This window comes from Coregonus clupeaformis, unplaced genomic scaffold, assembly GCF_020615455.1.
Source record: "Coregonus clupeaformis isolate EN_2021a unplaced genomic scaffold, ASM2061545v1 scaf2296, whole genome shotgun sequence".
NCBI classification, from domain to species: Eukaryota; Metazoa; Chordata; class Actinopteri; order Salmoniformes; family Salmonidae; genus Coregonus; species Coregonus clupeaformis.
The window spans coordinates 28,345-54,121 of record NW_025535750.1 but is presented as its reverse complement, the minus strand read 5'-3'; the positions used below and the strand labels follow the sequence as shown (position 1 = coordinate 54,121).

The following is a 25,777-nucleotide window of genomic DNA, read 5'->3' as shown; positions in this document are numbered from 1 at the left end:
TAGCGCCTTTCACTTTATCACAGGTGATAGTTTTAATACACATCGCTGCATCCTGTATCAAAAGGTTGGCTGGTCCTCACTAAAATCCCATAGATCACTTCATTACTCCCTTCTTGTTTACAGAGCTCTTGTCCACAAGCTTCCAACATACCTCACTTCCCTGTTGAAATATAACAACATGAGATACCAAACCCGTTCGCAAGGTTGGTTAACTCTTGGGGTCCCGCTTGTCTCTACACATTTTTTGGTAAATCTGCCTTTAGTTTTAACGCACCACAGTTATGGAACACAAAACGAATCACCAATTCGATGATTCGAATCCATCTGGATTCCCAGGTGCTGATAGGGCAGTTTAAAACTCTGTTGTTAAATGAGTCCCACTGAAGTGTGTAATCACCTGATGTCATGTATTTATAGCTGTCTGGTAGTTTCTCTTTGTCTTTTGTTGTTGTGTTGATGGAATTTTTATCCTCAAGACACCATTACAAATGAGACACTGGTTTCAGTTGGGCTCCCCTGATTTTAAATTCAGTTAAATAAAGAAATAATCCATAAACCAGTAATTTCCATAACTTACCCATGAAGCGGCAGCCGCGGAGATGGACAGTGCATGGGTGCTGAATAGGCTAATGTTCATCCCGAGGAAGGCTAATTCAAGAAGGCTTCATTCACTTAAACAACCTTCATTTTAATGTCGCTTTAGGCTACTAACAACGAGGGATTTGTGTTGCATATAGAATATCATTGGTTTGTCTCTATGACATTCAGAGGCTGTGCTACAACTTTCTATGTTTTTAAATTTTTAGTCATTTAGCAGACGCTCTTATTCAGAGCGACTTACAGGAGCAATTAGGGTTAAGTGCCTTGCTCAAGGGCACAGCCACAGATTTTTCACCTAGTCGGCTCGGGGATTAGAACCAGCAACCTCTCGGTTACTGGCACAACGCTCTTAACCACTAAGCCACATACCGCCCCAGCCAGTGTGACAAAGGAAACAAAACATTGACTTTGCAAATTCATTGATGATCAAATAGTTCAGTTGTAACTGGTTCTGTTGCACTTAATTTTTTACAGTTTAAATACAACTTTAGCACTGTTCCAAAACTTAGACTATCCTCTTTCTTAACAACAGCCTGTATAGAAATCAAAACGTCTCCGGTGAACAGCCTGTATAGAAATCAAAACGTCTCCGGTGAACAGCCTGTATAGAAATCAAAACGTCTCCGGTGAACAGCCTGTATAGAAATCAAAACGTCTCCGGTGCTGCAGCGTGCGCTCATTCGTTGTCATGCTCTGTTGTGGTATTAAAATAGATTTCTGCTTGTCTCCAGTCATGTAAAATGACAAAGAATTGCATGAAATGCCTTTTATAAAAGCTATCTTTTCTTCACCCCTACCATTGTCCGTGGTGGTCTGCGAATCCACAACCTTCTGGCTACTTTGCCATGTGATGGTTACAAAACAACGAACAGTTTCTAAAACTCCATATCTAAAGGCTGTGGTCTGTCCTAGGAGTGAGGGTAATTTGGGGTGTAGGGGAGGGTCACTTTTTTTTTTCCTCATGTTTTACAAATTCACATACACAGATAGACAGACACATAGATACATTCCATTCCTTTTAATTTAATCTATGAAATGTATTTGACAGGGATACTGCACATCAATCAACATTTCAGTAAAGGTGTCAGATTTAGCCAGCTAGCTAGTTTTCAACTGTAGTCCCTGGGCAGGTAGATACAAAATAAAATGGCCCTAGCACTAACACACCTGATACAAAAACAATCAAGGGCTTGATGATAAAGTTAATTAGTTGAATCTAAGGTGTTAGTTCTAGGACCAAAAACTAAAACATGCACCTCCTGGGGGCCCTGGAGGAGAGCTTTGAAAAAGGCTGAGCCAGAATAACGTCATTCAAATGAAGTCATTATTTGTTAATGAACTAACTGACACGTTGTAGTCCTACATCAGTTGTACAACTTCAGTGTGGACTTTACAGGTCCCTATGGCTGTGTTTACACAGGCTGACCAATTCTGGGTTATTTTATTTCACTCATTGGCTTTTGACCAATCAGATCAGCTTATTTTGCCAATGAACAGGAAACATATCAGAATTGGGCTGCCTGTGTAAAACGCAGGTGATATTCTGGGTTCTGATGGGGTACGACAGTTGAACTGAGCTCATGAGGCATTTATAAGTTAGATTCTGGGTTCTGATGGGGTATGACAGTTGAACTGAGCTCATGAGGCATTTATAAGTTAGATTCTGGGTTCTGATGGGGTATGACAGTTGAACTGAGCTCATGAGGCATTTATAAGTTAGATTCTGGGTTCTGATGGGGTACGACAGTTGAACTGAGCTCATGAGGCATTTATAAGTTAGATTCTGGGTTCTGATGGGGTATGACAGTTGAACTGAGCTCATGAGGCATTTATAAGTTCGATTCTGGGTTCTGATGGGGTATGACAGTTGAACTGAGCTCATGAGGCATTTATAAGTTAGATTCTTCAAGAATCAATGGGTACACACTGTATCATTAATTTATAAGTCAAAAAATGGATTTAGCAACTGCCGATTACCTCATTAAGTTTCGTTTTGGCATCTTTTGACTTTCTGTTTTGTACACCAGCTTCAAACGGTTATTTCTCAGCGGTTAAGATGGTACCATGTTTTGTCACACAAACTGAAATTAGACAAACTATCAGCATTTTTGCAACCAGGCAAATGTCTCATAAAACTTTCCAGTAATCCAGTCTACTAGTTTCCCCACTGAACCTTTTAACATTTCCAACATCCAAGACACCCAGGTAGATTGACTTCTCAATGAGATAATCTGGGATTCTCATCATCATTTGGACTGAATCTATCTCCATGAAGGCCAACAGGTCACACACACACACACACACTAAAGCATATACACAAACACAGACACACACAGAGAGATTAACCCACTACAGGATAATAAACCCAATATTTACCTTTTACTAAAAATATCATTAAGGTCTATATTTTCATAGTGACTATGTACATGGTTGGAGTCACTTCCATTTGAATTCCAGTCAAGTCAGAAAGTTAACCAAATTCCAAATCCAAATTGTCTTCATTGAAAAGCATTGAGGAAAATTGGAATTAGAATTTCAGTATACTTCCTGAATTGACTGACATTTTAATGGAATTGACCCCAACCCTGACTATGTATTGGTTTACCAACCTTTCTCAATATATTTTTCAATGATGAATTCTCACACACAGGGGCCATTTTGAGGCAGAACCATTCTGTGTCCGTTTTGAGCCACAGCACTTGTCAGTTGCACTGCAGAGACTGGGTTAAGATGTCAACAAACCTGTCTTGGGGTTGATGAACATGGCAGGTGGCATGTTGAGACAGTCAACCTGTCTCTTAAAGTCATCCAGTTCAGCAGTGGTGAGCTCCCTTCACTTACCTGGAACATTAAGTCAATATAGTGAATACACATGACTTCATTTAGTGAATTACATGACTCATTTCTTTATTTTATTCAGTTCAATCCAATTCAATTAAACTGAATCCAATCCATGCAATTCAATTCAACAGAGTCCAATCAATTCAATATGATTCAATTCAGTTGTTACTGGAGATTTCCAGAGAGGTGTAGGTGTGTCCATGGATGGTGGTTGTAGTCTGGGTCAGATAACAGTCTGGACAGGTAGACAGGAAGATGGTGGTGGAAGAGACAACGAACACTGTGAAGACAGACAGGCAGACAGGCAGACAGACAGGCAGACAGACAGGCAGACAGACAGACAGACAGACAGACAGACAGACAGACAGACGTACACAGAGACTGGTCTAAAGTAGTGCACTATAAAGGGAATAGGGTTCCAGGTCTAAAGTAGTGCCCTATAAAGGGAATAGGGTTCCAGGTCTAAAGTAGTGCACTATAAAGGGAATAGGGTTCCAGGTCTAAAGTAGTGCACTATAAAGGGAATAGGGTTCCAGGTCTAAAGTAGTGCACTATAAAGGGAATAGGGTTCCAGGTCTAAAGTAGTGCACTATAAAGGGAATAGGGTTCCATTTGGGACAACATGTTCTACTAACTCCAGCTTAGCATGTGGTCTTCCAGAGTCAGGGGGAGGTTGTTACTACAACATCTGGAGCCCTGTGTAAAGAGAGGAGGAGTCGGAGGAGGAGGAGGAGTCGGAGGAGGAGGAGGAGGAGTCTGAGGAGGAGGAGGAGTCTGAGGAGGAGGAGGAGGAGGAGTCTGAGGAAGAGTCTGAGGAGGAGGAGTCTGAGGAGGAGGGATCTGATCAGGAGGAGGAGTCTGAGGAGGAGGAGGAGGGGGAGGAGTCTGAGGAGGAGGAGGACTACAAGAGGTTAGTTCAATACCTGCTGGCGTCCAGAAAGAAAACAAATACTATTTCGGTAAGGTCTGGCAAACACACGTCCAAAACACACATGTATGTAAATACCAACACAGCGTGTATCCGCAAAATCATCACACACAGGCAAGTCGATTAGTATTTTGTGTAAATGGAGAATATGATGGACAAGCTTATTCATAACAATAAAAAGGTTGATAACAAGATGCAATCATTTGCCGTTAGATAATTTTTTATTTATTTTTTTATTTCACCTTTATTTAACCAGGTAAGCCAGTTGAGAACAGGTTCTCATTTACAACTGCGACCTGGCCAAGATAAAGCAAAGTAGTGCAATAAAAACAACACAGAGTTACATATGGGGTAAAAAAAAACATAAAGTCAGAAATACAACAGAAAATATATATACAGTGTGTGCAAATGTAGCAAGTTATGGAGGTAAGGCAATAAATAGGCTATAGTGCAGAATAATTACAATAGTATTAACACTGGAATGCTAGATGTGCAAGAGATTATGTGCAAATAGAGATACTGGGGTGCAAAAGAGCAAATTAAATAACAATATAGGGATGAGGTAGTTGGGTGGGCTAATTTCAGATGGGCTGTGTACAGGTGCAGTGATCGGTAAGGTGCTCTGACAACTGATGCTTAAAGTTATTGGGGGAGATAAGAGTCTCCAGCTTCAGAGATTTTTGCAATTCGTTCCAGTCATTGGCAGCAGAGAACTGGAAGGAATGGCGGCCAAAGGAGGTGTTGGCTTTGGGAATGACCAGTGAGATATACCTGCTGGAGCGCAGACTACGGGTGGGTGCTGCTATGGTGACCAATGAGCTAAGATAAGGCGGGGATTTGCCTAGCAGTGATTTATAGATGGCCTGGAGCCAGTGGGTTTGACGACGAACATGTAGTGAGGACCAGCCAACAAGAGCGTACAGGTCACAGTGGTGGGTAGTGTATGGGGCTTTGGAGACAAAACGGATGGCACTGTGATAGACTACATCCAATTTGCTGAGTAGAGTGTTGGAGGCTATTTTGTAAATGACATCGCCGAAGTCAAGGATCGGTAGGATAGTCAGTTTTACGAGGGCATGTTTGGCAGCATGAGTGAAGGAGGCTTTGTTGCGAAATAGGAAGCCGATTCTAGATTTAACTTTGGATTGGAGATTCTTTATGTGAGTCTGGAAGTTGAGTTTACAGTCTAACCAGACACCTAGATATTTGTAGTTGTCCACATACTCTAGGTCAGACCCGTCGAGAGTGGTGATTCTAGTCGGGTGGGCGGGTGCTAGCAGCGTTCGATTGAAAAGCATGCATTTAGTTTTACTAGTGTTTAAGAGCAGTTGAAGGCTACTGAAGGATTGTTGTATGGCATTGAAGCTCGTTTGGAGGTTTGTTAACACAGTGTCCAATGAAGGGCCAGATGTATACAAAATGGTGTCGTCTGCGTAGAGGTGGATCTGAGAGTCACCAGCAGCAAGAGCGACATCATTGATATACACAGAGAAAAGTGTCGGCCCAAGAATTGAACCCTGTGGCACCCCCCATAGAGACTGCCATAGGTCCAGACAACAGGCCCTCCGATTTGACACACTGAACTCTATCTGAGAAGTAGTTGGTGAACCAGGCGAGGCAGTCATTTGAGAAACCAAGGCTATTTAGTCTGCCAATAAGAATGCGGTGGTTGACAGAGTCGAAAGCCTTGGCCAGGTCGATGAAGACGGCTGCACAGTACTGTCTATTATCAATCGCGGTTATAATATCGTTTAGGACCTTGAGCGTGGCTGAAGTGCACCCGTGACCAGCTCGGAAACCGGATTGCATAGCGGAGAAGGTACGGTGGTATTCGAAATGGTCGATGATCTGTTTGTTAACTTGGCTTTCGAATACTTTCGAAAGGCAGGGCAGGATGGATATAGGTCTGTAGCAGTTTGGATCTAGAGTGTCACCCCCTTTGAAGAGGGGGATGACCGCGGCAGCTTTCCAATCTCTGGGGATCTCAGACGTTATGAAAGAGAGGTTGAACAGACTAGTAATAGGGGTTGCGACAATTTCGGCGGCTAGTTTTAGGAAGAAAGGGTCCAGATTGTCTAGCCCAGCTGATTTGTAGGGGTCCAGATTTTGCAGCGCTTTCAAAACATCAGCTGTCTGAATTTGTGTGAAGGAGAAGCGGGGGGGCATGGGCAAATTGCAGCAGAGGGTGCAGAGTTGGTGGCCGGGTTAGTGGTAGCCAGATGGAAAGCATGGCCAGCTGTAGCAAAATGCTTGTTGAAATTCTCGATTATTGTAGATTTATCGGTGGTGATAGTGTTTCCTAGCCTCAGTGCAGTGGGCAGCTGGGAGGAAGTGCTCTTATTCTCCATGGACTTTATAGTGTCCCAAAACTTTTTGGAGTTAGTGCTACAGGATGCAAATTTCTGTTTGAAAAAGTTAGCCTTTGCTTTCCTGACTGCTTGTGTATATTGGTTCCTAACTTCCCTGAAAAGTTGCATATCGCGGGGGCTATTTGATGCTAATGCTGTACGCCACAGGATGTTTTTGTGCTGGTCAAGGGCAGTCAAGTCTGAGGAGAACCAGGGGCTATATCGGTTCTTAGTTCTGTATTTTTTGAATGGGGCATGTTTATTTAAGATTGAGAGGAAATTACTTTTAAGGAACAACCAGGCATCCTCTACTGACGGAATGAGATCTATATCCATCCAGGATACCTGGGCCAGGTCAATTAGGAAGGCCTCCTCGCTAAAGTGTTTTAGGGAGCGTTTGACAGTGATGAGGGGTGGTCGTTTGACCGCGGACCCGTTACGGACGCAGGCAATAAGGCAGTGATCGCTGAGATCCTGGTTGAAGACAGCTGAGGTGTATTTAGAGGGTATATTAGTCAGGATGATATCTATGAGGGTACCCATGTTTAAGGATTTAGGGTTGTACCTGGTAGGTTCGTTGATAATTTGCGTGAGGTTGAGGGCATCTAGCTTGGATTGTAGGATGGCTGGGGTATTAAGCATATCCCAATTTAGGTCACCAAGCAGTACAAACTCAGAGGATAAATGGGGGCAATCAATTCACATATGGTGTCCAGGGCACAGCTGGGGGCTGAGGGGGGTCTGTAGCAAGCGGCAACAGTGAGAGATTTATTTCTGGAAAGGTGGATTTTTAGAAGTAGAAGCTCAAACTGTTTGGGCACAGACCTGGATAGTATGATAGAGCTCTGCAGGCTATCTCTACAGTAGATTGCAACTCCACCCCCCTTTGGCAGTTCTATCTAGACGGAAAATGTTATAGTTGGGGATGGAAATTTCAGAATTTTTGGTGGCCTTCCTGAGCCAGGATTCAGACACTGCTAGAACATCAGGGTTGGCAGAGTGTGCTAACGCAGTGAATAACTCAAACTTAGGAAGTAGACTTCTGATATTTCTGTGCAAGAAACCAAGACTTTTGCGATTACAGAAGTCAACAAATGATAGCTCCTGGGGAGTAGGAGTGATACTGGGGGCTACAGGGCCTGGGTTAGCCTCTACATCACCAGAGGAACAGAGGAGGACTAGAATAAGGATACGGCTAAAGGCTTTAAGAACTGGTCTTCTAGTGCGTTGGGTACATAGAATAAAGGGGGCAGATTTCCGGGTGTTATAGAAAAGATTCAGGGCATTATGAACAGACAAGGATATGGAAGGATATGAGTAAAGTGGAGGTAAACCTAAGCGTTGGGTAACACTGAAAGAGATAGTATCTCTAGAGGCATCAATTGAGTCGGTCTCTGAGTGTATGGGTGGAGGGACAAAGGAGCTAACCAAGGCAGGTTTAGCTAGGCTGGGGGGTCTACAGTGATATAGTACAATTAGAAATAACCGAAACAACAATAAACTAACCATGTTTGGGCTGAGGCTAAACATAAACAGGATGTAGTACCGTAAAAAGGAACAGTCCAGCAGATATCAGCTGTATAGCTGAGTTATCATAAGGTCCGGTGGTGAAGCGCTAGTGAGTAAGAGGCCACGGCTAGCGTGTGCTACGTCCGTTTTGTTGTAGCCAGCTGGTAGCGATGAATCCGGAGTTAAAGGTCCAGTGATTCAGTGATGCCGGCGGAAAAACTGATATGTTCTGGGTCGATAACGCGCAGTGCTGACTGGCCGAATATCCGGTGATCAATGTCCAGTGATTAAAATTAATCCCGCGGAAAAAAAATCAAATGTTCTGGGTAAAACACCGCTAGCTGTGGCTAATAGCAAGTAGCTAGTTCAGTAGCTAGTTCAGTTTAGTGAGTAAGCGTGTGCTAACGGGCCAGGGCTAGCAGATGGATGGATTCTTCGTGGTTACGTCGTAACCACATCAGACGATTTCGTCGGCAGACCAGTCGTGTAGGATCGGCGGGGCAATACTAGGTGGTCCCGTCCGGTTGATAGAGAGGTAGATAGCCGGGAGATGGGCCTAGCTCAGGTTGATTAGCCAGACCACAGCGTCCGTTTTGTTGTAGCCAGCTGGTAGCGATGAATCCGGAGTTAAAGGTCCAGTGAATCCTTTATGTTCTGGGTCGATAACGCGCTGTGCAGACTGGCCGAATATCCGGTGATCAATGTCCAGTGATTAAAATTAATCCCGCGGAAAAAAATCCAATGTTCTGGGTGAAACACCGCTAGCACCGCTAGCTGTGGCTAATAGCAAGTAGCTAGTTAGCTGGCTAGCTAGTTTCAACTGGAGATTCTAGATTCTAGATAAAAGGTAAGTCAATAATAGAATCCGTTCCACATTGAGTGAGGCGGGTTGCAGGAAAGTATATTTTGTAGAAGGATGAAAAGTCTGATAGGGAAATATGTACGAAAAATACAAAAAAACTGGGTATTTACAGGCTATTTACAGACACACGACAGAAACAGGACTGCACTACTTCGCAATCTTGGAATCTTTTTACAAATAGACAGATATTTCCTAGGCTATTATTTATTTCGTTTCCATGATCATTGCATAATAAATTCCTCACCTTTTCTGTGATGGTTTCATACTCACGTGGTAGCATATAGACCTACAACAAGGTTACTGTTCCAACCATCTCTCGTTTAATTGGACCCACTTCACAGCAGTAAATAGATCAGCTATTCCAAGTATTTTGCTCTATAATACCAGGGGTCTCATTTATAAACGTTGCCTACACACAAAATATGCCACAAAACATGCATGTTCCAGTTTTCACGGAACTTGACCTGAGAATTTTCTGCAAACTTTAGACCATGCGTGCGCACAGTTTCTAGTGGTTGAAGTCTTGCATATTAAGAAGGCTAAAGTAGCCTAGTAAATTTTTGTGCAAATAGGGAATATATGACGAGACTCTTATTAAGAACAAAATAACAGGTAGGCCTAGCTAAATACAATAACAAGATGCAATCATTTGCCCCTAGTGAAAATCCATTTATCTTTACATTCTAAAATGATTAGAAATAGGCATACATTGCCTGTTATTGCAGAACAAAGCCTATACTCGCCAAATATCCTATAGGCCTACAACAAGTTCGGATTGGCTACCATTCGTCCCATCTCTCATTTAATAGGACCCACTTCACAGTAGTAAATAGATCAGCTACAGTATTTCCAGCAGCCGATTTTGCTCTATGCGATCCGATCCGAAGCGCAGTTTAACGTTAGAACAGACGATTCACCTTTTCCCTTGACGTTTGTAGGCGACTGAATGATGTAATGTGACATTTCTTGCGTAGAAAATATTTCATTTACAAACATAATACATTATCATAATCATTGCATAATAAATTACTCACCTTTTCTGGCCATGATGAGTTCATATTCCCGATGTAGCCATACAACAAATTACCTTGCGCATTTCTCATTTAATTGGGCCTATTAAAACATTACTGCATTCAAACGATCTGTTTACAGGTCCACAACAATTTGCAATTGTTTTTGTCTTTCAGAAACGGTCAGATAGACCTACAGCAAATGTCACTGTAAAATAAAACATTCTGCCAACATCTTCAAAGACATTTGATCAAGTTCGCCATGGATATTTCCTTTAGATATACTGTCTTGGCCTAATTCCAATCCTTCCAAGGTATACAGCAAATAAGGGCGTTATTGTCACCATAAAAGATTGATGATGGGTGTATTTCATAACGCTAGTTCATGCAGGCACCGTTTTACAACAGGTCTGATTTATAACTGCAAACATGAATGCGCCAAGTTTATACATCTCAATGCTTTTGTGCACATTTATCAATTTATAAATATTGTGTAGAAACTATCCTAAAATACTACTTATAAACGCTATTTTAAATGTTGGTATGCATAGAAAAAGTGTGATGTATCAACCAATCCTATGACGCAAACGTAGGAGGTCGCCATTGATAAATACCAGTTGTTCTCAGCCTCAGTTCTTGTGTATTACTTTGGCTATTTAGCATTTAGAAACGCCCCTAATTAACCAGATATGGTCAAAATCATCCATTTAAAGCCCGTGGGGAATGTACAAAGCCTTACAATGAAATGAAACAACAAAAGCTAAGAAAAAACTTTTCCTAGACTGAAATAGAGGTGCTAGTGTCAGATATTTAATACAACCAAAAGGTTCTGCTGAATGAACAAGTCGTGCTTTCCACCTGGCCACCACATTCAGTAGCGTCTTTTGCACATAACATCACCTATCACCTGATCATTAAGAGTAGAAGCCTTCTCTGTTCACATAGCCTAGTTGAACTCGTTTTGGGATGGTTCTTTTATGGCGATGTGGGGGCCGTCTATTTCTCCGTTAGTATTTGGGAACCCATTGATGGCAAAGAAACCCCTCTTAACCTGTTGCGCGATGGTGGAAATTGTATGTTACAGTACGTTTTGCTGATGATTGCATCCAAAACATTGGCTCATCGAGGGATGTGAGATGCCGCTGGCCGATCAGCAAGCTCCGGTTGAAAAGTGCCGTTGCCAAAAACCCGAGGATGGATAACACTTTGACGCGCACCCGAATGGCATGGGTTTGCCTTTCTAAAGTAGGTCTTAAATCCTCTCAAAAATCCTATAAGATTGGTTTTGGGAAACGATATCTGATGAGCCAATCTGTACTTTCTGCTAAAAAGTCCCACCTGTCTCTAAAAACGTGCTCTCTGTGAAATGCAGCTGTGCCAGATCTTCCAACAGAGCAAGATCAGCCATCTCTCATTGGATTTCCATTATCTCAGTCTTTTATAGGATTTACACAATAGTTTCACTTTCACACGTACCTCTAATTTAACAAATGACTGTACTTTATATGGATTATTATCGTTACAAATGCACCAATGTGGTCAATTATATTTAACCTGTCAAGAAGTTGCATGAATTCACAATGTCAATATAATTAAATAAATAAAAGAATGTCATTATTACGCTCACAATAAAACCCATTTTCAACATACAGTATATTTTCCCCGTTCTACGCTTCACAAGCAGTTCCCTTATTCCACCACTTGGCACTGATCGGGGTCATGGGGCTGAACACTCTCAAACTAACATTTATATTGATCAATCTCACACTTTGGGTGGAAATGATCCCTTGCATGGTTTACGTACAGATTAGCGCCTATGTATGACTGATAAATGATGTAATGAATAATAACAAAGTGCATAAAATAAACTAGAAAATAAAGTTTAATAAGGAACGTATTAGTATTGTTTGGGGGGTTGTATCAGAATAGTATTTTAGAATACAACAGGACAGGGTAAATGAGGAAGTGATGATTACTAGATAGTTGTCATGGTAACAGCAGTAAAACATTATTTATAATTTTACTATTAATAAGGGTAGGATAAACGAGGAAGTAATGATTACTAGATAGTTGGATTTCCATTCCAACTGACTCTTACCCTGCCCCCACCAACACCCAACAGACTCTTACCCTGCCCCCACCACCACCCAACAGACTCTTACCCTGCCCCCCACCACCCAACAGACTCTTACCCTGCCCCCACCACCCAACAGACTCTTACCCTGCACCCACCACCACCCAACAGACTCTTACCCTGCCCCCACCACCACCCAACAGACTCTTACCCTGCCCCCACCACCACCCAACAGACTCTTACCCTGCCCCCACCACCACCCAACAGACTCTTACCCTGCCCCCCACCACCACCCAACAGACTCTTACCCTGCCCCCACCACCCAACAGACTCTTACCCTGCCCCCCACCACCCAACAGACTCTTACCCTGCCCCCCACCACCCAACAGACTCTTACCCTGCCCCCCACCACCCAACAGACTTACCCTGCCCCCACCACCCAACAGACTCTTACCCTGCCCCCACCACCCAACAGACTCTTACCCTGCCCCCACCACCCAACAGACTCTTACCCTGCCCCCCCACCACCCAACAGACTCTTACCCTGCCCCCACCACCCAACAGACTCTTACCCTGCCCCCCACCACCCAACAGACTTACCCTGTCCCCACCACCCAACAGACTTACCCTGCCCCCACCACCCAACAGACTCTTACCCTGCCCCCCACCACCCAACAGACTCTTACCCTGCCCCCCACCACCCAACAGACTTACCCTGCCCCCACCACCCAACAGACTCTTACCCTGCCCCCACCACCCAACAGACTCTTACCCTGCCCCCACCACCACCCAACAGACTCTTACCCTGCCCCCACCACCACCCAACAGACTCTTACCCTGCCCCCCACCACCCAACAGACTCTTACCCTGCCCCCACCACCACCCAACAGACTCTTACCCTGCCCCCACCACCACCCAACAGACTCTTACCCTGCCCCCACCACCCAACAGACTCTTACCCTGCCCCCACCACCACCCAACAGACTCTTACCCTGCCCCCCACCACCCAACAGACTTACCCTGCCCCCCACCACCCAACAGACTCTTACCCTGCCCCCCCACCACCCAACAGACTCTTACCCTGCCCCCCACCACCACCCAACAGACTCTTACCCTGCCCCCACCACCACCCAACAGACTCTTACCCTGCCCCCACCACCCAACAGACTCTTACCCTGCCCCCACCACCACCCAACAGACTCTTACCCTGCCCCTACCACCCAACAGACTCTTACCCTGCCCCCCACCACCCAACAGACTCTTACCCTGCCCCCACCACCACCCAACAGACTCTTACCCTGCCCCCACCACCCAACAGACTCTTACCCTGCCCCCACCACCACCATAAGATTTTGCGTCCCTCTCCATGTGACTAATAAACTCATCTAATCTAATTAACGGTGGGATTTTAAAGTGTTTTCTAAAATTGATTATTATAATAATATTCTTATTATTAATAGTGTTATTGCTATTATTATTAATAGTAGCATCATAAATGTTATTTGTATTACTGCTGTTACCATGACAACTGTCTAGTAATCATTACTTTTAATGCTGTTAACAAATGTCAATGCTATAATATTATTTGCGCTTTTAAGGCGATTGACTTTTTTGCTTTTTTCATATTGTTAAACAACATTCTAAGTCTGCTAACATTTCCTCACAAAATGTTACGAATTTCAGTATAGAAAAAATCACAATCATCATTGCGGGACTTTTATTTTGAAGGAAAATCGCAGAGGTCACGACCTTATTCTTTCTAGGTCTTGTTTATTCGTACTGGCGGAACGGAGGTGAAGCGAAGTAGCGGCACCATTGATCTACAATAAGAGGTGGACCCGTTCCTCTACTTCATTATAAATGGACTTCCTATTTCAACACAGTGGGAGGATTCAACACCCATAGGTTCATGTAAAGTCTATATACACTTAATACAAGTATTCAGCCTATAAGTTAAGATTCTATCTAGTAAAACTGCAATTACATTTTTGTATTTAATGATTGTATTTAATGAGGTCATGTTTTGCAGTGCTACCAGGATAGGGCAGTGTGACACAACAACCAGGTTTGGCAGAAGGACTCCAGACCAGTGGTTCCCAACCTGTGGTCCTTGGGGGGTGGTGCAGGTGGTCCTCAATTACTTTTAGATTGTAGTATTTTATTATTCAAAAATAATAACAGTTGGGAGTATGAATGGTATTATAAGCAATTTTACATTCCTTTTCACAATGCAACTAGTTTATAATAATAATAATAGACCTTTACAGGCTTTGTTACATTCACATCTATTGATAGAATTTGACCGGCAATATATTTGATGTGAAAAAAGAACAGCGACTCCGTGAATGGTGGTCCTCAAGAGCTTTGGACGGTGATTTGATGGTCTCCAGAATGGGAAAGTTTGGGAACCGCTGAGCTAGACAGTCACATCTGTGTGGTAACATGATAGGATGGAAAACCAATGATATACAATGATTCTGCTAACCCAAAACAGACTGATTATAATGTATAGTATATGACGTTACATTGAACTAATCACAGTAATCAGAGACCAACTCACACACAGTATATACAAAGACACACACAAACAAAATACATTCCTAGGTGAAGAAGTGTCTTAGTCCACAGACTAGTAGACAGGCCTCAGCGTCTTCAGATTAGGTGAAGAAGTGTTTTAGTCCACAGACTAGGAGACAGGCCTCAGCATCTTCAGATTAGGTTCTACAAGAAAGAGGATGGAGGAGAAGGGAAGAGAGAGATCAGAAAGTATGGAGGAGAAGGGAAGAGAGAGATCAGAAAGTATGGAGGAGAAGGGAAGAGAGAGATCAGAAAGTATGGAGGAGAAGGGAAGAGAGAGATCAGAAAGTATGGAGGAGAAGGGAAGAGAGAGATCAGAAAGTATGGAGGAGAAGGGAAGAGAGAGATCAGAAAGTAGGGAGGAGAAGGGAAGAGAGAGATCAGAAAGTATGGAGGAGAAGGGAAGAGAGAGATCAGAAAGTATGGAGGAGAAGGGAAGAGAGAGATCAGAAAGTATGGAGGAGCAGGGAAGAGAGAGATCAGAAAGTATGGAGGAGAAGGGAAGAGAGAGATCAGAAAGTATGGAGGAGAAGGGAAGAGAGAGATCAGAAAGTATGGAGGAGAAGGGAAGAGAGAGATCAGAAAGTAGGGAGGAGAAGGGAAGAGAGAGATCAGAAAGTATGGAGGAGAAGGGAAGAGAGAGATCAGAAAGTAGGGAGGAGAAGGGAAGAGAGAGATCAGAAAGTATGGAGGAGAAGGGAAGAGAGAGATCAGAAAGTATGGAGGAGAAGGGAAGAGAGAGATCAGAAAGTATGGAGGAGAAGGGAAGAGAGAGATCAGAAAGTATGGAGGAGAAGGGAAGAGAGAGATCAGAAAGTATGGAGGAGAAGGGAAGAGAGAGATCAGAAAGTATGGAGGAGAAGGGAAGAGAGAGAACAGAAAGTATGGAGGAGAAGGAGGAGTTCCACCTGAGATAATGATGTGATGATGGTCCTATGATGTAACTACAATAAGATAACAGTCATTTATTACAGACTGAAACACAAAAACATGCTTCCATTCTGGAAAAACAGTTCCTCTTTGATCTGGGTAGCTGTGTTTTTATTTGACCTATATTTTAATCATTACACATATTCAAGGGAGGGAGCAATGAAAACTGTCTTACCTAGATTCACTCAAGTCCTTAACAAGATGGTTTTCATGTTCAACGAGAGCTTTGAGACAAGCTCCCGTCACTTCTGGTCCTTTGGGGATGACTGCTTTCAGTAGTTTTCTCATTCGGTCCTGTTCAGTTGTTTCAGCTGTTATTCTGGAGTGCTCTTCTTCACCAATCATGTTCTTTGACCACAGATCATCTGCTATTGGCATTGAGTTTTTGGTTCGCTGAATTAGTTTAGCCCAGTGTTTCTTCAGAAACTCCTCAGCAGGAATGTCAGGGACTGTTAATGCTGAAGGGGGGGGTCAATTAAATTAATATGGCTTTAGGGTTAACAGCAGCTGTTTCTACATCTTCCAGTCTCTCCAGTTATCATTCCTCTGATAGTCATTTCTTGTATAGAGCCGACTCCAGGGTTGTGGTCAATTCCAATTAAAGTCAGTCAATTTAAAATAGAAAATTGAAATAATAATTATTCCTGTTAGGTTTATTGAGAAGTCATTGAAAATAGATTATTAATGTTTTATCAACAATCTACTCAGAATCCTCTAATGTCAAAGTGGAAATGTCCCCCATACATTCAACATCTGGAAGGTCCCTCAGTCAAGTGTTGCATTTCAAGCACAGATTCAACTATATACAAAGACCAGGGATCTTTTAGAAAGCCTCATAAAGAAGGGCAGTGATTGGTAGATGGGTAACAATAACAAATCAGACATTGAATCTCTCTTTAAGCATGGTCAAGTTAATAATTATCCTGTGGGTGATGTATTAAACCACACAGACACATCAAAGATACAGTCGTCTTTCTGAACTGAGCTGCAGGACAGGAAGGAAACTGCTTAATGATGTCACCATGAGGCATTGGTGATTTTAAAACAGTTAACGAGTTCAATGTCTGTGATGGGAGAAAACTGAGGATGGATCAACAACATTGTAGTGACTCCACAATAATGACTTAAATGACAGAGTGAACAGAAGAATACAAAATATACAGAATAAAAAAATATTCCAAAACAGAAATACCTTATCGAAATAAGTATTCAGACCCTTTGCTATGAGACTTGAAATTGAGCTCAGGTGCATCCTGTTTCCATTGATCATCCTTGAGATGTTTGAACAACTTGATTGGAGTCCACCTGTGGTAAATTTAATTGATTGGACATGTTTGGGAAGGAACACACCTGTCTATATAAGGTCCCACAGTTGACAGTGCATGTCAGAGGAAAAACCAAGCCATGAGGTCGAAGGAATTGTCCGTAGAGCTCCGAGACAGGATTGTGTCGAGGCCCAGATCTGGAGAAGGGTACCGAAACAGTTCTGCAGCATTGAAGGTATCCAAGAACACAGTGGCCTCTATCATTCTTAAATGGAAGAAGTTTAGACCCACCAAAACTCTTCCTAGAGCTGGCCGCCCGGCCAAACTGAGCAATTGGGGGAGAAGGCCTTGGTCAGGGAGGTGACCAAGAACCTGATGGTCACTCTGAAAGAGCTCCAGAGTTCCTCTGTGGAGATGGGAGAACCTTCCAGAAGGACAACCATCTCTGCATCACTCCACCAATCAGGCCTTTATGGTAGAGTGGCCAGACGGAAGCCACTCCTTAGTAAAAGGCACATGACAGCCCGCTTTGAATTTGCCAAAAGGCACCAAAAGACTCTCAGACCATGAGAAACAAGATTCTCTGGTCTGATGAAACCAAGATTGAACTCTTTGGCCTGAATGCCAAGCATCACATCTGGAAGAACCCTGGCACCATCCCTACGGTGAAGCATGGTGGTGGCAGCATCATGCTGGGGGGATGTTTTTCAGCGGCAGGGACTGGGAGACTAGTCAGGATCGAGGGAAAGATGAATGGAGCAGTACAGAGAGATCCTTAATGAAAACCTGCTCCAGAGCGCTCAGGACCTCAGACTGGGGCGAAGGTTCACCTTCCAACAGGACAACGACCCTAAGCACACAGACAAGACAACGCAGGAGTGGCTTCGTGACAAGTCTCTGAATGTCCTTGAGTGGCCCAGCCAGAGCCCGGACTTGAACCCTATCGAACATCTCTGGAGAGACCTGAAAATAGCTGTGCAGCGACGCTCCCCATCCAACCTGACAGAGCTTGAGAGGATCTGCAGAGAAGAATGGGAGAAACTCCCCAAATACAGGTGTGCCAAGCTTGTAGCATCATGCCCAAGAAGAATTGATGCTGTAATCGCTGCCAAAGGTGCTTCAACAAAGTACTGAGTAAAGGGTCTGAATACTTATGTAAATGTGATATTTCAGTTTTTTTTATATATATACATTTGCAACAATGTCTAAAAACCTGTTTTTGCTTTGTCATTATGGGGTATTTTGTGTAGATTGATGAGGGGGAAAACACGATTTTATCAATTTTATAATAAGGCTGTAACGTAACAAAATGTGGAACAATTCAAGGGGTCTGAATACTTTCTGAATGCACTGTAACTCATGTTTACTTACTTGTTGAATGGGTGGCAGTGATGTATTCATCTGAAAGATAAATAAAATGAGGTTATATCACTCTAAATAGCATCTGTTACAAAAGTACAAAGTTATGATTGACATATGCTCCTACCTTGTGATACCACTTCTTTCCATGCAATCCTCTCATCATCACCAAATAATTCCATCTCAATGTCAACCCCTGTCATTTTCACAACTGCCCTGAAAAAGCTTGGTGTGGAGTCTCTATGTATGAGATGAATCTTCTGGAGAGAGATGGAGAGAGCGAGAGAGAGATTGCTTGCAATGTAAACATATGTTTCCCATGCCAATAAAGCCATGTGAATTGAGAGCCATCGAGCGAGAGAGAGCAATGGATAGAAATGTGACTTAAAATGTCAGATTCATGTTCTTAGTCTACTAAAACTGTACCGGTGGATTGATGTAGGTAGAACAGGGAATGTTCAGTCTGAAGTAACTATTCAGTTTGAAGGCCTGCTCTGGTCTTGAGATGAGAACCCTTGAAGACCCTTCAGACTTTTCCTGTTGTTCCACAGCCTGCGAAACGAGGCATGAAATACACAGCCAGTCAATGTATAGTCTTATTCAAACATTATTCAGAAAACTAGCAACAAACTATTATCTTCATGTTATGAGTGTCAACATAAACCGTACCACTGCTTAGTTAAGGTCACCTCTAAAAGAATGGTACCTCACCTGTATTTGGCTGGGGTTTCTGGGGAACAGGTATAGGCGTGGAATTAGTGTTTGCTTTTTCACTGTCAGATAGAGCATCAGCTCACAGTGGACATCTATGTTCCGCTTAAAGATATAGCTCAGTATAACAGAGATAACTGAGAACCTGGGATGGAGAATTTTGGCATGGAATCTGGTGACCTCATGCACTTCCTCAACAGACACTCCATGTTCCTCTACATGAAAAATCTTCATCTCATTCCTCAGGGAAGGGTTGGTCCCTGAACAACACAATAAAAAGGAGACAGAAAGACAAATATTGTATTATTCATCCAACTAAAACACAAAGAATATGCGGTATCAGATCACAGTAAACTCAAACTCCCAGAATAGCTCATTCATTCATTCAGGAAGTGAAACTCAGTTACATGGAAATGTCTTTCTGAATACTATGTCTATATGGTTTTACCTAAACAGACAAAGTGTGGCAGATGAACTTCCTCCAGTTCACCTAACTCCATAGTGATGTCCAGCAATGGACCACCTTGTCCGTACTGCATGTCTTTCAGAAGTTGACTGTAGGGTTCCCAGTTCCTGAAGTGATACTTCAGAATGACATCTCTCTCACACACCCAGCGGAGCCCAGACACTGTGCACTCATAACGCCCTTTGGGTGTCCTGTGCCTGAGGGCAACAACAAGATATGGTAGAGAGGGTCAATCGTCAAATGGAGAGGTTGGATTAGAAGCCTATTCCCAAAGGTAATGGGGAAATACACTAGCAAGCGGAATGAAATGTAAAAAGTAGTTATTTTACCTGAACATTGTCACTTCCTGGACAGTGGAAGTCAAGGGTTCAATCGGAAGCCAGTGTGTGGAGTCCTGAACAAGGACAAGCATGTCAGTTATACATATGGGGCCAGTTTCCTGGACACAGATTGAGTCTAGTGCTGGACTTAAAGCATGATCAATGGAAGTTTCAATAGAAAGTTCTTTAAGGTCCAGGACTAGGCTTAATCTGTGTCCGGGAAACTGGCCCATTAACCAAAGTAACTAATCTAATGTCTTTATTCAATGTTACATGGAATGCTGGTGATTTATCCAATTAAAACTGTCTAATGAAAAAATATGACAACAGCTAAAATCCTGCATGCCTACAAGCAGAACACAGGACCGTCTATATCCCAGTATGAATGGTTGGTCAGTACACACCTGGCTTTCAGACTGTGTTTATATTACTAAAGCAGAACACAGGACTGTCTATATCCCAGTATGAATGGTTGGTCAGTACACACCTGGCTTTCAGACTGTGTTTATATTACTAAAGCAGAACACAGGACTGTCTATATCCCAGTATGAATGGTTGGTCAGTACACACCTGGCTTTCAGACTGTGTTTATATTACTAAAGCAGAACACAGGACTGTCTATATCCCAGGATGAATGGTTGGTCAGTACACACCTGGCTTTCAGACTGTGCCTGACTCCTGAAGGTATGTAAAAGTGAGAATTGACATTATGACTTACCTCAACATGGTCACAAGTCTTACAGCTCTGAGGAATCCCTGAAGTCAAAAGTAGTTGTTATTTAAAACGGACAATCTCATGTAATAATGAATTAATATATATTAAACAGACTTGTAATAAAAATGAATGTAAGTGAGCAACAGTCTCATTATGTACACTCATTATCATACCATAATCTGACATTAGTGTTATATTAATGAATGTTTGTGGAAGCAGGAAACAACATGGTTCTGGTCCATGTTTTGGAGATGTTGGGGGCCTGATTTCTGGTAGATCCCAGGATGAGAGCTTAAAGGTAGAGTCAGCTAAATTATGTTGTACGAGCAGCACCGCAGATATTGAAACAATTATCAGTTAACACTCACATATCTGGTCTCTGGTGTTCTCAGGTCCAGGCTTGATACAACACTCTCCACCATGGTCTCTGCTGTTGGGAAAGCAGAAGGATAGACTGTGATTAAACTAAATACAACTTATAAAGGCTTTATATAGCATTCATACAGTCTTCATAAGCAATACAAAGGGTGTATAAAGGGTGACAGAACAGCTCCCTATGTAGGGTGCATTGCCTAATGTGACATAACACTATGTCAACTTCCATGAAGTCAATACTGACGGTGACATTACAGGTGACATTGCTTATCTTGATGAAAGCCCCTAGAGACGTGAAGTCACCAGTTATCATTTTAACAGGTTCTGATGCCCTCTTGTGGTTAGAGTGAAACTGACACTACAGTGAGACATAGGAGAGGAAACATCTGTACATCCAACAGAACACATTAAAAACACACCACCACTACTAATCTAACTGTCTGTAGGTCCAACAGAACACATTAAAACACACCACTACTACTAATCTAACTGTCTGTAGGTCCAACAGAACACATTAAAACACACCACTACTACTAATCTAACTGTCTGTAGGTCCAACAGAACACATTAAAACACACCACTACTACTAATCTAACTGTCTGTAGGTCCAACAGAACACATTAAAACACACTACTAATACTAATCTAACTGTCTGTAGGTCCAACAGAACACATTAAAAACACACCACCACTACTAATCTAACTCTCTGTAGGTCCAACAGAACACATTAAAACACACCACTACTACTAATCTAACTGTCTGTAGGTCCAACAGAACACATTAAAACACACCACTACTACTAATCTAACTGTCTGTAGGTCCAACAGAACACATTAAAACACACCACTAATACTAATCTAACTGTCTGTAGGTCCAACAGAACACATTAAAACACACCACTACTACTAATCTAACTATCTGTAGGTCCAACAGAACACATTAAAACACACCACTAATACTAATCTAACTGTCTGTAGGTCCAACAGAACACATTAAAAACACACCACTACTACTAATCTAACTGTCTGTAGGTCCAACAGAACACATTAAAAACTCACCACTACTACTAATCTAACTGTCTGTAGGTCCAACAGAACACATTAAAACACACGACCACCACTAATCTAACTGTCTGCAGGTCCAACAGAACACATTAAAAACACACCACTACTAATCTAACTGTCTGTAGGTCCAACAGAACACATTAAAACACACCACCACTACTAATCTAACTGTCTGTAGGTCCAACAGAACACATTAAAGCACACCACTAATACTAATCTAACTGTCTGTAGGTCCAACAGAACACATTAAAAACACACCACTACTACTAATCTAACTGTCTGTAGGTCCAACAGAACACATTAAAACACACCACTACTAATCTAACTGTTTGTAGGTCCAACAGAACACATTAAAACACACCACTACTAATCTAACTGTCTGTAGGTCCAACAGAACACATTAAAACACACCACTACTACTAATCTAACTGTCTGTAGGTCCAACAGAACACATTAAAACACACCACTACTACTAATCTAACTGTCTGTAGGTCCAACAGAACACATTAAAACACACCACTACTACTAATCTAACTGTCTGTAGGTCCAACAGAACACATTAAAACACACCACTAATACTAATCTAACTGTCTGTAGGTCCAACAGAACACATTAAAACACACCACTACTACTAATCTAACTGTCTGTAGGTCCAACAGAACACATTAAAACACACCACTAATACTAATCTAACTGTCTGTAGGTCCAACAGAACACATTAAAAACACACCACTACTACTAATCTAACTGTCTGTAGGTCCAACAGAACACATTAAAAACACACCACTACTACTAATCTAACTGTCTGTAGGTCCAACAGAACACATTAAAACACACCACCACCACTAATCTAACTGTCTGCAGGTCCAACAGAACACATTAAAAACACACCACTACTAATCTAACTGTCTGTAGGTCCAACAGAACACATTAAAACACACCACCACTACTAATCTAACTGTCTGTAGGTCCAACAGAACACATTAAAACACACCACTAATACTAATCTAACTGTCTGTAGGTCCAACAGAACACATTAAAAACACACCACTACTACTAATCTAACTGTCTGTAGGTCCAACAGAACACATTAAAACACACCACTACTAATCTAACTGTCTGTAGGTCCAACAGAACACATTAAAACACACCACTACTAATCTAACTGTCTGTAGGTCCAACAGAACACATTAAAACACACCACTACTACTAATCTAACTGTCTGTAGGTGTCACGGTTTCGGCCGAGGCTGCCTCTCTCCCTTGTTCGGGCAGGCTTCGGCGTTCGTTGTCTCCGGAATACTAGCTGCCACCGTTGTATGTTTCATGTTCGTTTGCTTTTGTCTGTTTGTTGTCACACCTGTTCTTGTTTAGCCTAATTAGTGTTCTATAAGTTTCTCGTTGTGTTTGCCTAGTGTTGTGTGTTATTGATTTTTGTCATTCATGTATAGGGCGTTATTCCTGTATTTTCGCTCGGTTGAGCTTCCCTCCACTGTTGGAGTATTTACGCACCTGTTTGTGCGCTTTTGTTTTGTTTCGCCTTCGTGCGTATTTCGCCTTCGGGCAAGAGTTGACCTATTGCCGTGTTTGGCGATCACTAAAGTCTGTTGGACTATCCGTCTGTGTCCTGCGTTTGATTCCACCACTGCACCCACCTACAGCACGCGTTGACAGAATAACACACCTTTTAAATGGAATCAGCAGGAGCCGCAGCAGCCCAGGCGACGCTGGAGGACAGGGTCCGGGAACAAGGTGACCAGATCCTGCAGATGGGGACCGCACTGCAGGAGGTGATCACCACCATTCGAGGCTGGGGGACGCCTCCACCGCCACCCGCCCTGCCAGCACCATCGGCCAGTCAGCCTATTCCCGCACCGGAACCCCGAGGAGTCCGACTCTCGCTCCCGAGGGCTTACGATGGAACCGCGGCTGGGTGCCAGGGTTTCCTTCTCCAGGTGGAGCTGTACCTGGCCACCGTGCACCCGGCGCCCTCGGGACATGAGAGCGTGTCCGCCTGATCTCCTGCCTGTCCGGGAAGGCGTTGGAATGGGCCAACGCGGAGTGGAGGAGGATCGACGCGGACACCATAACCTACGAGGAGTTCTCCCGCCGCTTCAGGGCGGTGTTTGACCATCCCCGGAGGGGAAAGCGGCGGGGGAGCGTCTGGTCTTCCTCCGGCAGGGGAGGAGGAGTGCTCAGGAGTTCGCCCTCGAATTCCGTACTCTAGCGGCAGATGCAGGGTGGAATGATCGGGCTCTCGTCGATCACTACAGATGTAGTCTACGAGAGGACGTCCGTCGGGAGCTGGCCTGTAGGGACACCAGCCTCACGTTCGACCAGTTGGTCGACATGTCCATCAGGCTGGATAACCTGCTAGCTACCCGCGGACGTTCCGAGGGGGTCCGTCCATTTCACCCTCCAGCGCCTCCAAGCCGTGCCCCATGGAGCTCGGGGGCGCTGGCGCTAGAGAGAGGAGGGGTCGGCTTACTAGGGGGTCCATCCCCTGCACCAACTGTGGTCGGGGAGGACACACCGCGGCTAGGTGCTGGGGATGGCCTCCTAGGGGAGAGGACGACAGGTTCCGCACTGGGGATTCCTTCCAGGTGAGTAGGCGCCCCACTCACCCAGAGCTCTCTGTTGCACATTTCTGTATACCTGTGCGTTTTCCACAGGTAGCACCTCATTCCCAGCATAAGGCGCTGGTAGATTCAGGCGCGGCTGGGAATTTTATTGATAAGAAATTTTGTTTAGCTGTAGGGATTCCCCTTCTTCCTGTTGATGTCCCTTTCCCCGTTCATGCCCTAGATAGTCGTCCGTTGGGTGCGGGCTTGATCAGGGAGGTCACTGCGCCACTTAGGATGTGTGCGCAGGGGGGTCATCAGGAGATGATTCAGCTATTTCTGATTGACTCTCCTGCGTATCCGGTGGTGCTGGGCATGCCCTGGTTGAGTACCCATAACCCATCTATTTCGTGGCAGGAGAGGGCTCTGATGGAGTGGTCTGCCCAGTGTGTGGGTAGATGTTTAGGCGTTTCCGTAGGGGCTACCTCGGTGGAGAGTCCAAACCAGGTGCCCGCATTGCACGTTCCCCCCTGAGTATGGGGATTTGGCGATTGCGTTTAGTAAGTCGAGGGCGACGCAGTTGCCGCCCCATAGGCAGGGAGATTGTGCGATAGACCTCCAGGCAGGAGCTGCGCTCCCACGGAGCCATGTGTATCCTCTGTCTCAAGAGGAGAAAAAAGCTATGGAGACCTACATAGACGAATCTCTGAGACAAGGATACATACGGCCTTCCACTTCCCCTGCGTCCTCGAGTTTCTTTTTTGTGAAGAAGAAGGATGGTGGTTTGCGCCCGTGCATCGATTACCGTGGTCTCAATCAGATTACGGTGAAGTACAGTTATCCACTCCCGCTGATTGCGACCATGACTGAGTCATTGCATGGGGCGCGCTTCTTCACTAAATTAGATCTCAGGAGCGCGTACAACTTGGTGCGCATCAGGGAGGGCGATGAATGGAAGACAGCCTTTAGTACCACCTCGGGCCATTACGAGTATCTGGTCATGCCATACGGGTTGATGAACGCTCCGTCAGTTTTCCAATCATTCGTGGATGAGATCTTCAGGGACATGCAGGGGCAGGGGGTGGTTGTGTACATAGATGACATTCTCGTGTACTCGCCTACCCGTGTCGAGCATGTGGCCCTGGTGCGCCGAGTGTTGCGGAGGCTGGTGGAGCACGACCTGTATGTTAAGGCAGAGAAGTGTCTGTTTTTCCAGGAGTCAGTCTCCTTTTTTGGGGTATCAGTTGTCTGCGTCAGGGGTGA

At 43.8% G+C, this 25,777-nt stretch overlaps 1 protein-coding gene across 1 annotated transcript in view; it reads right to left on the bottom strand.

Moving 5' to 3' along the window:
• The window catches only part of LOC121560146 (NACHT, LRR and PYD domains-containing protein 1 homolog), a 40,622-nt gene extending 19,720 nt beyond the window's left edge, over positions 1-20,902 (bottom strand). Inside the window, exons 1-4 of the mRNA XM_045219348.1 lie at positions 20,884-20,902; positions 20,519-20,556; positions 19,810-19,874; positions 19,463-19,677 (exon numbers count right to left, since the gene is read on the bottom strand). Coding sequence (XP_045075283.1) covers positions 19,463-19,677; positions 19,810-19,817 — 223 coding nt within the window. The 5' untranslated portion in view covers positions 19,818-19,874; positions 20,519-20,556; positions 20,884-20,902. The remainder of the gene's footprint in view (positions 1-19,462; positions 19,678-19,809; positions 19,875-20,518; positions 20,557-20,883) is intronic.
• Positions 20,903-25,777: the final 4,875 nt, after the last annotated feature.